This window comes from Diorhabda carinulata, chromosome 1, assembly GCF_026250575.1.
Source record: "Diorhabda carinulata isolate Delta chromosome 1, icDioCari1.1, whole genome shotgun sequence".
Taxonomy (NCBI): Eukaryota; Metazoa; Arthropoda; class Insecta; order Coleoptera; family Chrysomelidae; genus Diorhabda; species Diorhabda carinulata.
Genome location: NC_079460.1, coordinates 33178011 through 33192512, shown reverse-complemented (window position 1 = coordinate 33192512; position 14502 = coordinate 33178011). Strand labels below are relative to the sequence as shown.

The window sequence follows — 14502 nt, the reverse complement described above, 5'->3', positions numbered from 1 at the left end:
TTAAATTTTACAACCAACTAAATGAAACAAATTTTCATTATATTTGGGATATTATTTAATAGTATTAAATGTTTTCTTTGTGATAACTGTTGAGATTGAACCTGGCTACACTAGTGTAGATTTCATGGAGAGGAGGATAAAATTCTAGTTAACCTACTTATAGAATGTCTCGTCATTGCAAGAATATGCAAAAATGCTTTGGTTGGGAAACCTAGAGAATCGAAGATGTAACCTCGAAACCAACACAGGTAGTAGAATTCGTTGTAACTTGGAGACTAGAAGGCAAACTTTAGATGTTAAAACAACTCTGACTTGAGGCACAATAAACACAAAACATATGGCAACAACCATAAATTCTGTTCTTGTGGCAGCACCCTATGCTTTATATGATTTATTGAAACATTTACCATCATAATTTAATTAATTGGCTATATTTCGTATTTGTATTCATTTCCCGTACTTCATATATTATTTTCAGAAATCAGCTGTTTGTGATAATCACTTTGATTGTGTGGATAAGACTGATGAACAATATTGTGAGCACAATTTGCCTGATGGTCCAGGAGCACCTAGCTGCAGCTTTGGACTATTTCCCTGTGATGAAACCTGTTATCCATTATCTCTATACTGTGATGGAAAAATTGATTGTAAGGATGGTTATGATGAGAGAAATTGTTCCAAGAAATCTCGAGTATATCAAGTGTTGATGGAGGTTGATGAAAGGTATTAAAGCATTGAAATTTACTCTCAATACTAATAATCGTTAATTATCATGTAGGCAGAAAAACACAATATGAATTTAAAAATTGATTGTTCCCAACAATCTAATGAATTGAATCTCATAACAAAAATAATTTTGAAGTTTTATAAAAGTACGAAATGTGAATAAATAGTAAAAAATCTTATAAAGTTATTGATTTCGGATGTATACGATGCCTATACAGGTATTTATTTGATCGATCTGTATTAGTTAGTTTTTATGTACTGTACGTGATATTACTTAATAAAGAAAAAGTTTTTCATCTTCGGATTACTTACAATTATTTAGAAAAAGGTACCATCATTATGTATGATGGAAAAAAAATCTACGAAATTAGTAAAATTTATTTGATCAAAAAAATACACACATACGCATTAATAAAAAAATATTTTCATCTTCGCATGTTTTATTATAGCTGCACCATGGCCATGGTCCGAAATAATCACAACTTTTCGCACCGTTTGTTGACCTTTACTATCTTAGATATATTGACAAGGTTTTTTTTTCCATATGAAAAGCATAAAGAAAGGGAGAAACTAAATGCTTAAAAAATAAACTGTACAACAGGGCGTCAGAGTTGGAGAAATAAAATAATACACATCACACTCAAACGCGGTTTTCTGAGTCTAATTCTTGTATCAGTCAATAATCAAGGCTTGAAACCTTTAACTCCACTAAAATAAAGCTGGATCTACTTGGATACAGTAACTTTTTTTTTAATTAAAAAAATAAATATTTAAAATTTTTTTGTAGCTAGTGCCACTTTTCAAAAATTAATATCACAACTTGAAACTAAAAATTGAATTGTTATGATTGATAGATAGATATTTACCTGCAGTATCCGAATCCATTATTATAATTTCTTAGATTAGAGAAGAATCGACTCAAAGTCTCTAATCCGACGCCTATGATAAATTCTTGAACCAGTTAATACGGTTGCCTTTAGACTGACAGTATACTTGTGATATAAACACGATAGAGATTAAGTGAGTCGGATATTTTTCTTTGTTTAGTCTGTTATCGAAATTACCTGTTTGGAAAATTGACTTATGACCCCGTAGATCGCTAGAATACCCATATTTGAGACGTTTAAAAAGCTATTCAGAAATGATAAAGTTCTTTATTAGAATATTGGAATCAGTATAAAATGTTATTAACTATTTTCAGATTCACAACAAGCAACTCTTTCTATCTTCGATGGTGGACTCCACAAGCGCCTGCAATTAAATTTGAATACCTTCCTTCCATTAAGAAAATCGGGAATGATCAATGGAAAAATGAATCTTGGACTAGCCAAAACTTCTATAATTTCACCAATCTACAACCTTTCACAAAATACAATCTAACAGTGTATGTTAAAATACAAAACACAAGCGTTATATTCCCACCAGCAATGTTTAACGTTTCTTCAACTGCTGAAGGTACTCCAAGTGAACCCTGGAATGTTACTGTAAAACAACGTAATGGATCTCATATTTTGGTATCTTGGAATAAGCCACGAACTCCAAATGGTATTATAGTTTCATATGAATTATGTTGGATTTCTCCTAAATCTGCTGAAGTCAGACTCAAGCTATTGGGTAATGAAACTGCACATCTACTTACACAAGATTTTGAACATGGTCTCAATTACACTTTCTGGGTAAGTTAATTTTAAGCTCCTACCCAATGATGATTTTGTGATTTTAACATGAAGATCACTAAACTGTGTCCTGGTTCAGAATTTTCTTAGTTGTCAAACTGTCTAGAAAACTCAGTAAGCACATAAGACATTCAGCTTGATTTTGAAACCCAAGTTTTGAGAATCAGCTTTCAGAAACCTTTGTAAAAATATTAACTCACTTGAAATAATCTCAGAATTGTCTGATAAATCTTCAACTTTTTTATTTAATTTTCTGCTTATTCCTAATGAATCAGGATGTTCCATGTATAGGTTGATGACATAAACGCTAATTGAATAATATGAAATTTTACCAATCATTGACTTCAATATGCATTTAAATAAATCTGAATTATTTGCTTATGTAAGACAAATAAATATTACATTCTTTGACTTTTCAGGTTATTGTTCACAACAGAAAATACGAGAGTGTAAAATCAGCTCCCGTTCATTTGATATTTGATGGAGAAACGAATGTATCTATGGTGAAGAATATATCTGTAATAGAATCAGATGATTCTATCTCTCTCAAATGGATATATGATGGCGAAGCAGATGGTTTCAATGTAAGAACTTTTGCCGATAGACCTTATCCCGATTTACCGTCCAGAATAACTAAAACCACAAATATTACAATAAAATTAGCATCAGGAACAAATTATAGATTTGAGGTAAGTCGCATTTGTAAAGCTAAATCAACTAATTCACGTATATGTGTATATTATTGCAACCTTTTTCATAAGTCTCAAATAATCGAATCAACAGTGGCGAAGCGTGGCTGTAAGCTTGTAAGCTGAGCTTACACCAAAAAATTACAATGAACAAAGAACTATTGCTAAGTTATCATTGATATAAAAATACCAGAGTAAATCATAAAATGATTCTCTACATTTATCCGCGCAATAATGATATTTTTTTTAAATCTAACAAAAAAAAAGTTATTTTCCAGATTTCGGGGGGGGCCTTCAGCCCCTAAAGCCCCACCCTGGCTACGTGCCTGCAAATGACAATTAAAAGTAGCAATATGTAGTTGTATAATTAATGTGAAAACACTGTAATTTATAACATTCTTTAAATGTTCAACTTAATGCATTTCAGATTAATGCCTTCAAAAAAGACCTTACTGGTGCTACAAAATCAATTACTGTTAAGAAATCAGGTCATCCTTTACCAGCAATAGACAGTTTGCAAGTTACTCTAATGAAAGATGTTGGTACTAGTGTTAAAATGAGGTGGGAAAAACCAAAATATCTGAAAATGTTATCTTGGTTATATGGAATATATTATGGTACCAATCACGATCAATTATTTGAAAGTAAGTTTCATGAAAGTGAAGATGAATGTCATCCATTTTAAATATATAACTCAAAAATTGCTCTTATTGTATTATGTAAGTGAAATGCCTTTGAAAATATTTCCAGAACCCAGATATACCACCAACATTGAAAATATTATTATATCAAATCTACAACCCTGTGAAAGCTACATATTTTCTATTGGTCTGGTGGGTCCTGTTGGTTATGGTCCTTTATCGGGATATATAAAACAAATCACGACATCTGGAAATCCTAAATCACCACCAAAAAGACTTCAAGTAGAAGCAGATGGAGATGATCCTATTAAAATGAAGATATCATGGATTCCACCATGTTCATCAATCCAGCCAGAATTTTATAAGGTACTTTAATAATATTAGTAAATAAGAATAAGAAATATATTGTTTTCATATTATTTATTATAAAACGTTCAACTTTACATGTAATGTCCTTAATGGCTCCTTTTTGGATCTCTACTGGTTTCCACGCACATATTTACAACTTTATAATAGGTCTAAAAATCATTCTACAATCTTTAGATTCTAATTTGTGTCACATACAATACTAATATTCAAAGCTTCGGAAATTGTTCCATTGTTTTTTTTTAGATAAACTTTTTCAATGATATTTTCAGAGTTTTTTTAAATCTCATTTTGTAAATTATCAAGCGCCATGGATGAACTCCTAGAATTAACAAATATGTTTTACACACTTGTCGGTTCAGATTGTGCTGTTGTAGTCATAATATCATTATAACTTCATCTTTTAATTCATATTATTCATATTCACATTGTGTTTCAGATACTTATCCAAGAAAAGAGTACTACTCTTACTTCCCTTCGCAAAGTAAATGGTTCTCATACTAATAGTTACGTTTTTACAATACTACATGGAGGTGTATATGAGATAAAAGTAGCTACTGGAGAACCTGATGCTATTTACTCTCAACCTGTAACGTACTATGCACCAAGTATTCAAGCACCAATTGAAATAAGGGTAAGCAAAAATGTTTCAAATAAGTTGATACATTATGAGGGCGTATTAGTTGATCTTGAGTATAAACATTTTTGTACAACAACTTCCATTAGATAGTTCACTGTACTGCACCAACAGTGGTGGTGTAAGTGCATGAAACTTGTAATTTGACTTAAATGTTAGAGTGTTTAGGAACAAGAAAGCCAAATTTTCAGTGTGGATAACTGAAAATCTGAACTAAGAAGGATTACTTTACTGAGCATGGATTAATTTCTTCACAGAATAAAATTAATGACCCTGAAAGTTTGAAAGCAATTTTGTTTTTATTTTCTAATAAAAAGAGAAACATGAATAAACAATCTGCATGTGAATTTGCAATAAAATTCTCCAAAATTGAAGTCATTCTAATACTCCCTCTACCTATTTTGTATTAAATAGAAACTCGGCCATCTATGACTGAACATATATCATAAAATGTGCTTTTTTATAGCTCAATTATAAACCATTGATTTTAGGTATTGACATATCCCAACGGCAGTTATATAGTTGACTGGAAAGATTCTAACCTACCTAAAAATATTGGAAAATATAAATATGAAATTTTGGTTCAAAATGGAAACACTCTGAATGAAACTCTAGCTCAGAAATTCACAGTTGAAAAATCACCATTTATCTACACCAATTTATCTTACAACTCTTACACATTTGCTGTGAGAATAAAAACTGCTAAAGGTCTAAACTCCCAAACCTCGGAATTGATAAGTAGAGAAAATCCGTATGTGGAAGTACCATCGAATATGACCGCCATCATCGTACCAAGTATGATAGTACTCGTAGCATTGCTAGCAGTCATAACATTTCTGATAATTAGAAATAAGAAGATACAAAACAGCTTCACGCGATTCAGTAACTCACATTATGACACGAGATCCCAGGCTGCCACTTTTGATGATAATAATTTAGAAGAAGACGACGGTCCTCATATTGGTGGGTTTTCCGATGACGAACCACTCGTTATTGCGTAATAAGTTGCTTCTGTAGTCTGATGCAAATATGAAAAATATTAATATAGTTATTTTTTCAAAAAAAAATACTTATTAATAATTTTTCTTAGTATGTATTATAGTAAAAATTACTCTGGGAAAGAGCCAATAAAATATTTATGCTAATTTTCAAAATTCTTGTGATTTTATATCTTGCTCAGTTACCAAAAATATAAATATTACATTAAACAAGGTGCCGAATTAAAATACTAGTTAAGACACTAATAATCACATATGTATATTTTAACTGATTTAGTACCATAAGAATGACTTGGTTATGTTTCCAAAATCCTATGAATTTTACTTCTTTCAACACCATAAATAATACAATATTAATTTTGAGTGTGGTTTCCTATATTTGTACTCTATTTCAAGGCAATCAAATTTGAATGAAAAATAAGGTTATAAAAAAAATAAATATGCCTCTTGAAACTTATATATATAATGTATTTTGATTATTTAGTAGCTCTTTGTAGTTTCAGTTCTGGAGGTAAAATTTTGGAAGATATTTAATGAATTTATGAGTTTGGATTAACACTAAAAATCTGATATATAAAATAAATAAATAAAATATATCAAAAGAGTCTTGTTGTATATTATTATTTGTATTATTACGGGATCTTCAAATAATATAAAAAATGTGATGTCTAGTTTTAGTATATTTAAATAATGTGTATATTGACAAGAAAGTAATGGAAATGTGTTTGTGTATATTATTCCAAATTAGATGGACTGACTCTGTATAAGGTTTTCGGAAAGGGCTATTAAGTAAAGCCGCTTGTGTCGAGGCAAATCTTTTTTTCTGAGTATTGAGAAAAACCTGAAATAATTAGTTTTCAAATATCCAGGTCGAAGAGCAAATGACAATATTACAACCCAATTCATTCAATAATCACTTGAGAAGGTTTAAAAAGACTTTTTTGTCTATTTTTGTAATAGGATTTTTTAAGATGTGGTTTTCATGGGTATTTGTCTTAGTATATATTTACATTTTGCCTATCAATGTTCGCTTTTACCTGGATAATATTATTTTCACCATTCCATATAAGTTATGAGAAACATGAAATTTATATCTTTAATATTTGTCTGAATAACAAAAGTTGAACACTTAATAGTCCTTGTTTCCAATATTTTATTTTATGTTGTAGCATTTGGAATTAGAGTGAGTGCGATTTTAGTATTGTTATGTTTTCCTAATAAGGTTTTAAGTTTTTGACCAATAAAATTTGATATATGTTATTGAAGATTTGAATTAAATGTTGCTCAATAATTAATTGTAATAACATGTGGTTCATAGTTATTAAATTTATCACGAATTTGACAAAAATAATGCAATCAATCATATTTTCAGATAATAAAAGAAAACATTTAATTGAAATTCTTTAATATTTAGAATTTCAAGTGTCAAATTTTACAATTTCTTTATAAATATGCATATATATATTTATTGTTCAATAAAAGGTATCAAAAATGTTATTTTCATCTTTTATTTCCTAGAAACAAGTTTCATTTATGAATTTGAACAACTTTTGTAATGAAAATATCTGATATACCCTCACCTTGATCACATCTAAAATTTTTAAACAAATTTCGACATGGTGCATTTTACATGGTATCATATAATGCTCATTGAACATAGTCCGTATTGCAGAAAATAAAAAATCTAGGCTGCATACAAATTAAGGCAAACCGGCACAGGTTCTGCTCCACTTTAATTATTTATTCCTTCAGATTGTTTTCTGTCCAAAAAACGGACGTGATTTCATTTACAATCTAGTCAAAGGGAAAAAAGATGGAATTTACTTATTTTCAATTTTATGAACACATTGGAAATTGATGATTTTCATAGAAAATACCCACATGCTTTCAATTAACCAACATTTCTAAGACTTCTTGTGCAAAAAATCCACTAAAAAAGCATTACACCTCAAACTAGTGAGCTTGTTTTCTCTGTATACCTTTAAGGTACATTTCTAAAGCGGTTCAGTACGCAGATTGACGTAAAATTAGCTTATTTCTAATGAACTTTGCACCAGTTTTTTGCAGTTAAGTTTTATTGGGCCGTTTATTGATTTAATATGGATACAAAAACAAACTATTAATACTAATTCAGATTATTTGAAATCAAAATGTGAAATATGCTAATTCACCCTAGTGCGCATGTGTCATGTACGGCAAGAAATGCAAGATTTTGGAACTCGCAGCCTCTGGACCTTGCCAGCATACGGTTTTTAACTTTGAATCGCATTACACAAATGCTAAAAGTCTTTTTCAGTCAAGCTGTGTGCTGTGTTTCCACTTCGCACGCGAATTGCATCAGAAATGTACCCTAATGCCGCTTATTCCGAATATTTGACTATATGAATTTACAAAATTCAAAAATATTTTTCGGCTTAGAAAGCTCATAATTATTTTCTTAAAGTTGGCTAAACTGTTACTGACATCGACAGGTTGAATATAAACGTACACCCGAAATGCCCAGGTTCACGACCCCTGAAACATCTGTAGAAGTAAAAAGACCGTGGCAATTATAGGCTTATTTATTCAGCATATATGTAAAACTGGAGTGTTACATATATGGTACTCTGAATATTTTCTGGACGTGTCAAATGCGCATGCTTTGTTCAAAATGTGTTTTGACCATACATTCCTCAACGAACGATTTATAAACATTTAAAATTGTAATAGTCTTAGAACTAGCTAGGAAAATAAAATGTATATAATTAACTGGCCAAAGGTTTATTTTTGATATTTGTAAGTAAAAACTACCACGTTTTTGAAATACAATTACGTAGAAATACGTAGTATTTTGTGGTAAATATCACAAAAAGAATGATTGTACATGTGCCCGATTAAAAACCCTTACTTACGTCCGTGGGTATATTGGATTATTCAGAACACGTTCGGAATTACACATCTGTGCTAAACGATCACGGGATCTTAAATTCTGAACATGATTAATAGCATAGCGAGCGCACAATTTCAAAATGCTTATTAATCTGGTGACAGAACATGTTCAGGATAACTACCGCGAACAAAGCAAATAAATTTAATCGCAACAAAGATGGAATAAGCAGTATGTGCACTGATAAATGAGACAAAAGATATTTGTTGACACTATATGCAGTACCAATTTGCTTTGTGAATCATTATTTAGTTACAACAAAATCGTAATATCATTAGTATTTTTGTAAGAAGAAAAAGCAGTGATTAGAAGACCTGACATTTTATTTATTCATATACATATATAATTGGAATTTTCCTGAGGTATATAAAGTTTTCTTCACGTTTTCAAAATATATAGTGTGGCCCCAGCTTATAGGGTATAAAGAGTATATTGTTTATCAAATAATCAAATGTTCCTACATTCTTTGTTTTTAGATGCCTATATTATACAGTGTTATTTGTCGGGGCACCACTGTTTTAGTTAAATTTGCTACATGTGCTGGTAATTTTGAAGAAGTAACACAACAAATTTTATCAAAAATTCCCCCGCATAATGATAAACTTACATATTCGCATGGAAATTATCTTTTTCACTATATATTGGAAAATAATATTCTTTATATGTGTATAACAGATGATGTGAGTATTTACTTTTTTGTGATAATTTCTGGTTTATTAAATTTAACTGATAATTATATTAGTCCATTGTTTATATAAAATTTATTGTTTCTATAATAATTTTTTTTATGTATTATATGAGTATCACAAAATAATAATCATTTCTGAGATAATTCACCGTTCTTTTCAGGAGTTTGAACGCAGCCGCGCATTTTTATTTCTTAATACAATTAAAAGGAGGTTTCAAACCACATATGGAACAAGTGCAAATACTGCTTTAGCTTATGCTATGAATTCTGAATTTTCCTCTGTTTTGGCAACTGAAATGAAGTACTATTCAGAATCTCATGAACTTGATACAATTTCTAGAGTACATAGTGAATTAGATGAATTAAAAAGTATAATGGTAAAGAATATTGGTAAGTTGAAGTGATCTAGATTGCTATTGTTATTCACAACTTAAAAGTTTTATGTAATATTATAATATCTAATGTATTATTTTAATAATGATAAATTTAAAATAAGGAAGAATAAAATATATTGAAAGTATAAACCTGGAAAATTTTAGTCTAAGAATGACATCTTTTACTAAGGATGGTTTTGTCTAGATCTAAAAAACCAAACAATTCAAAGTAAATTTTAGTAGACAAATTATTTATATTATTAACAAAATAAGACTGTGATTGAAGTTTAAAGTGCATTGTTGTTTTTCAGATGATATGGCAATGAGAGGAGAAAAACTAGAACATCTCCTTATTAAAACAGATAATCTTAATAATGGGGTGAGTAGGGTTTTTATTCAACGCTTTATCTATGAAAAATGAGTTGGGTACTCTATAATTAGTTTATTGACCTTATTTATCACATAATTATATATATATATATATATATATATATATATATATATTTTATGACTTATAAATATCTATATATCTAAAAATATCACTTATGCACATTACATCAAGAAAAAGATACCACTACTATCAATCTGAGCATTTTTTATTAATCTGTTCAATATGCTTATAAACATAAATCATATTTCAATTAATTTCATTGTAGAGTCAAACTATGATATCATTTTATTGTTCTTATATGTAGCTGATATATAATCTAACCAATAGATATTCAACATCATGAATCTAGACCTAACCTAATCTAACATATTAATATTAAATATCAATCATAATTTAACCAATGAAAATTTACAATTTCTATAACAATTAGAATCAATAAGCTTAATATTTCTTTCAAGCATCAATTTGAATATAGATTTTTGAATTTGATGAATTTAATGTATTTCATATGAAATAACAAAATTTGATACACCGCAATTCTAAACTAATTAATAAGAGTAATTTTAATTTTTGTTATACTTTTATAGATATTGCCATTATCCCACTACGAAAATGCTGGTTGTATCTTTCTCTTGATGTTTCTCCAATATGAGTGGTTGGACCATGGCCACAAAAGCCTTACACAATTTATGTATATAGTTGAGCAACAAACATTGTTTTATTATTGTAATTAGTTCATATATTGCCAAGAAGTTCATTCTGTTTTTTTATATTTTTGTTTGTTTCAGTCGAGGACGTTTAAGACTGAAAGCAGAAATTTAGCAAGATCTTTGTTTTGGAAGAATATAAAACTGTATGTTATTATCGGGATTGTCATTACTGTGATTATATATTTCATTATTTCCATATCATGTGGAGGGTTGCTTTGGCAAGGGTGTGTATAAAAAATATAACTATTTATTTCTTCATAAAAATAGCATTATTACTAAATCTTGTAGTTAAAGGGGAATATTTTGATTAAAAACATAGTTTTATGAAGGTTTTATTAGTCATCCGAAGTGACAGATTTTAAACAAGTATCATTGAAGCTTAGAGTTTAATACATATATCTATACTGTGATGAAATAAATATCAACAAAATAACAGAAATATGTTTCTTATAAGTGCTTAAATAGAATATCACTTTTATTTTTAATTAAACAACTGTCATATATTTTTGTGTATCAGGATTTACTTCTATAATAAAATCAAATTTAAATTTGATATGATTGTATTATAAATAGGTCGTAATATATCATAATGTATCATTTGTGTTAATTTAGTGTTTCAGTTATTTAAGTTCCACCATCTGTCTTGGATTATGGTCACACTAAAATGTACATAGAAACATGCTATACTGCATGTAGTGTATATGATAATAATTAAATGTATACTTTTTTATAAATAAATGAAAATGGATAATAGATATAAATATGAGTAAAATTGAAATTCGATATATTGGAATGAAATTAAATACAATTAAAATCAGCTTTTAACAGTTCAAAAATCTAATTTTCAAATTTGTGTCATCATTGGGGTTCAAATCGACAATATTTTCAAGCATGTTATTAGCTTCCTACATTCTTAAATTCTAATCACCACCTTTTGCAAAAGATGTTCAATATTTGTAAGTGTTGTTATGGCTTGCTGCCGGGGTTCAATTTAATTCGTTGGGGATATAGTAGAATGCAAAGTACTGTTATATTATTTCTTGAGTGGCACAAAGAACATAATGTCAAGCATCTCATTTTGTTTGTGTACTAAACATTGTTCACTACAACTACACAAAAACTTGAAATTTAGTCTCAGAAAGTCTGCAGATGATAACTTTTTAGTGGAATGAATATCACTAACATTTCCAAAAATTCCAACTTAGATAAGGTAGGATCTTTTTTCTATAAAAAACCCTTTGATGTTTTTTCATTTGCTGGATGTTTTGCTCTTCAAAACGATCAATGTTCATGTATTTACGATAGTTTTTAGTCTGTTTTAATTCAAATACCAGTAAACTATCCCTTATAAAAGAATTTTTAGGACTTGTCAAGATCAAATAAGTTTTCTCAGAAACAAATTCGGAATAGCTAATACTAATGATTTTACTATTCAATAATGTTATATATAGAAATACAATAATTGATCAAAATTAATTATTTTACTTTAAAATACTTACCATGTTGTAGGCTTCAATGAAACTAATTGAACTCATAGATTTTATACACATCCCTCATCTCATATTGATTTTTTGGGTCACCTTCCAAATCCATTCATCAAACTTCAAAGTTGTTTATTTCATAAGAAAACATATGTATCCATAATTGATATTGATAATTGCTGAAAATACAAGTTTGTATACATTTATTGGAATTAATCTTGCATAGTATTAAATTTTTTTAACTAAGTGATATTTAGGTACTTTTTACATCATTATATAGTTTTATATACGTTTATATTTTTGACAGTGAAATTTATTGTTTCTAAGTGTATCAAATGTTCCATTTTTAGTTCTGTACTTCACTTCATTTTATGGAAAAAATTCATTATTGAACCACTCTGTTATCTTTTAAGTTCTGTTAATATTTCTTTATACATCTTATACATCTACATATATATATATATATATATATATATATATATATATATATATATATATACATATATATATATATATATATACATATATATATATATATATATATATATATATACATATATATATATATTTATTTATTAAATGTTTATAATTGTCCAGTAGTCTTATTTATGTGGGTTTGCACCAACTAAAACCTTTTTTGTTGTCTGAAATATGAACTCATTATAATCTGGTTTAAATTAATATTATAGTGATAATGTTGATTTAAGAAGAAAAAATTGGAATATAATATTTGTGTAATTTGCTAGACCTATTTAGACTCTAGTCTAAATAGGCTTTGTCTCTGTTTCCCTATTGGTGGAACAACTCTTCTAAGTCATAGTCAAAGCTCTATATTGTAAGTAGAACCAACAATGAGTGGAATAGAATAAAATTTTTCGTTTTTGTGGGAATAATATATGCAAGTCAAATATCGTTATGGGATTTCTACACCAAATTCATCCGATTAAAAAAATCATCTGATGATAGGAAAATCAAAATTTTAATTGAAAATAGATGTGACAATCCAGATATAACTACCATTGTATAAAAAATACAATAATAGAACAGTGACAATGTTAAAACCATTTGAGGCAATTTTGCACGCCTTCTAGTTACTTTTACGCTCGTTCTTCATAAAAATGACCCGTAGCTTAGTGCCATCTGAAATAAACAGCACTATTTTCAAAAACTGAATTTTTTTGGAAAGATCCCAACTAAATGTGAAGTTTTCTTTATCTTCGAAATTCGAACCTACAGTACATTGCTGTCGATTTTACTTTTTATTACAAAAGTGACACAAATTACCTATTCGATAGGAATCTTTACAATAGATAGAGCGTATTTTGAAATATCATGTTTCTAGTAATGTTATAGCATGTATTCATCTCGAATCGAAAATAAACTTAATCTCGGTACTAATTATTTGTCACCAATTTCAATGTATAAAAAAAGATTTTTGTAATGAGTTCGTGTAGCACTAGCAAATGAAACAAATAATTTTTCATTAATCTGTTAATCACTTAAATTTGGGATAGAAAGAAGGATCCTTGCACAAAGGTATATAAAATATATATACTTTCCTTTGGTGACTGAAATAATATGAATTTGCGATTTCAGAACCTCTGTCATGAATGTATTTTTGAAACATTCATATTTTGATGATATTTTGAAGAGGCGAAAAAATAAGTCCTAACTATTTTGTATGTTTTTTTTTAACTTTCAGTTGATTTATTTGATTTATCCATTTTCCCCTTTCTTCTTGGGAAAAATATTTTTGATTTTGTTCCGCTTTCGTACTGTATTAATATATTTGATAAAATCAAAAACAATAACTTGCAAAAAATTCTAACTCTACCAATATTTTAAACGTACCGAGATGAAATCTACTAAATGTATCATAATACAATATCGTACTAATAATTCAATTAATGACATTGTAGAATTCTTCAATTGTGCAGTATGTCCTTTCCTGAAGAAATGCCGTCGTCGATATTCGGAACTTACTAAATCTATTTGTTGCTTATAATTCTAAAGATACCTAGATGATAATTTTTTATTATGAAGGTTCTAACAGGTCAGAGGTCGGTTGGGCAATAAACATCTTATGGCATTACCTAATGCTTGGATTTTCAGTTAAATTGTAAACAGACATATTTCAATATGGATGAGTAGGATGAGTTAAAATTTTGTATTTTCAATACAATGTGAAGTACATTATGA

The 14502-nt window shown here is 28.6% G+C and overlaps 2 protein-coding genes across 3 annotated transcripts in view; both read left to right on the top strand.

The window, feature by feature from the left end:
• LOC130901717 (sortilin-related receptor-like) overlaps positions 1 to 6595 on the top strand; it is a 32186-nt gene extending 25591 nt beyond the window's left edge. The window contains exons 14-20 of the mRNA XM_057813271.1: positions 479 to 723; positions 1928 to 2402; positions 2822 to 3091; positions 3519 to 3735; positions 3842 to 4098; positions 4538 to 4732; positions 5227 to 6595. Coding sequence (XP_057669254.1) covers positions 479 to 723; positions 1928 to 2402; positions 2822 to 3091; positions 3519 to 3735; positions 3842 to 4098; positions 4538 to 4732; positions 5227 to 5736 — 2169 coding nt within the window. The 3' untranslated portion in view covers positions 5737 to 6595. The remainder of the gene's footprint in view (positions 1 to 478; positions 724 to 1927; positions 2403 to 2821; positions 3092 to 3518; positions 3736 to 3841; positions 4099 to 4537; positions 4733 to 5226) is intronic.
• A 2226-nt stretch (positions 6596 to 8821) lies between these two features.
• On the top strand, positions 8822 to 11419 carry LOC130901708 (vesicle-associated membrane protein 7). 2 transcript variants are annotated; one of them, XM_057813262.1, is made up of 5 exons: positions 8822 to 9021; positions 9136 to 9339; positions 9509 to 9737; positions 10033 to 10100; positions 10901 to 11419. In XM_057813262.1, exons 2-5 carry the CDS (start codon positions 9136 to 9138, stop codon positions 11054 to 11056), a joined length of 657 nt encoding a protein of 218 aa, XP_057669245.1. In that variant the 5' UTR covers positions 8822 to 9021; the 3' UTR covers positions 11057 to 11419. The 2 variants fall into 2 exon arrangements, with proteins under 2 accessions (XP_057669245.1, XP_057669235.1); XM_057813252.1 differs by having other exon boundaries at positions 8822 to 9077.
• Positions 11420 to 14502: the final 3083 nt, after the last annotated feature.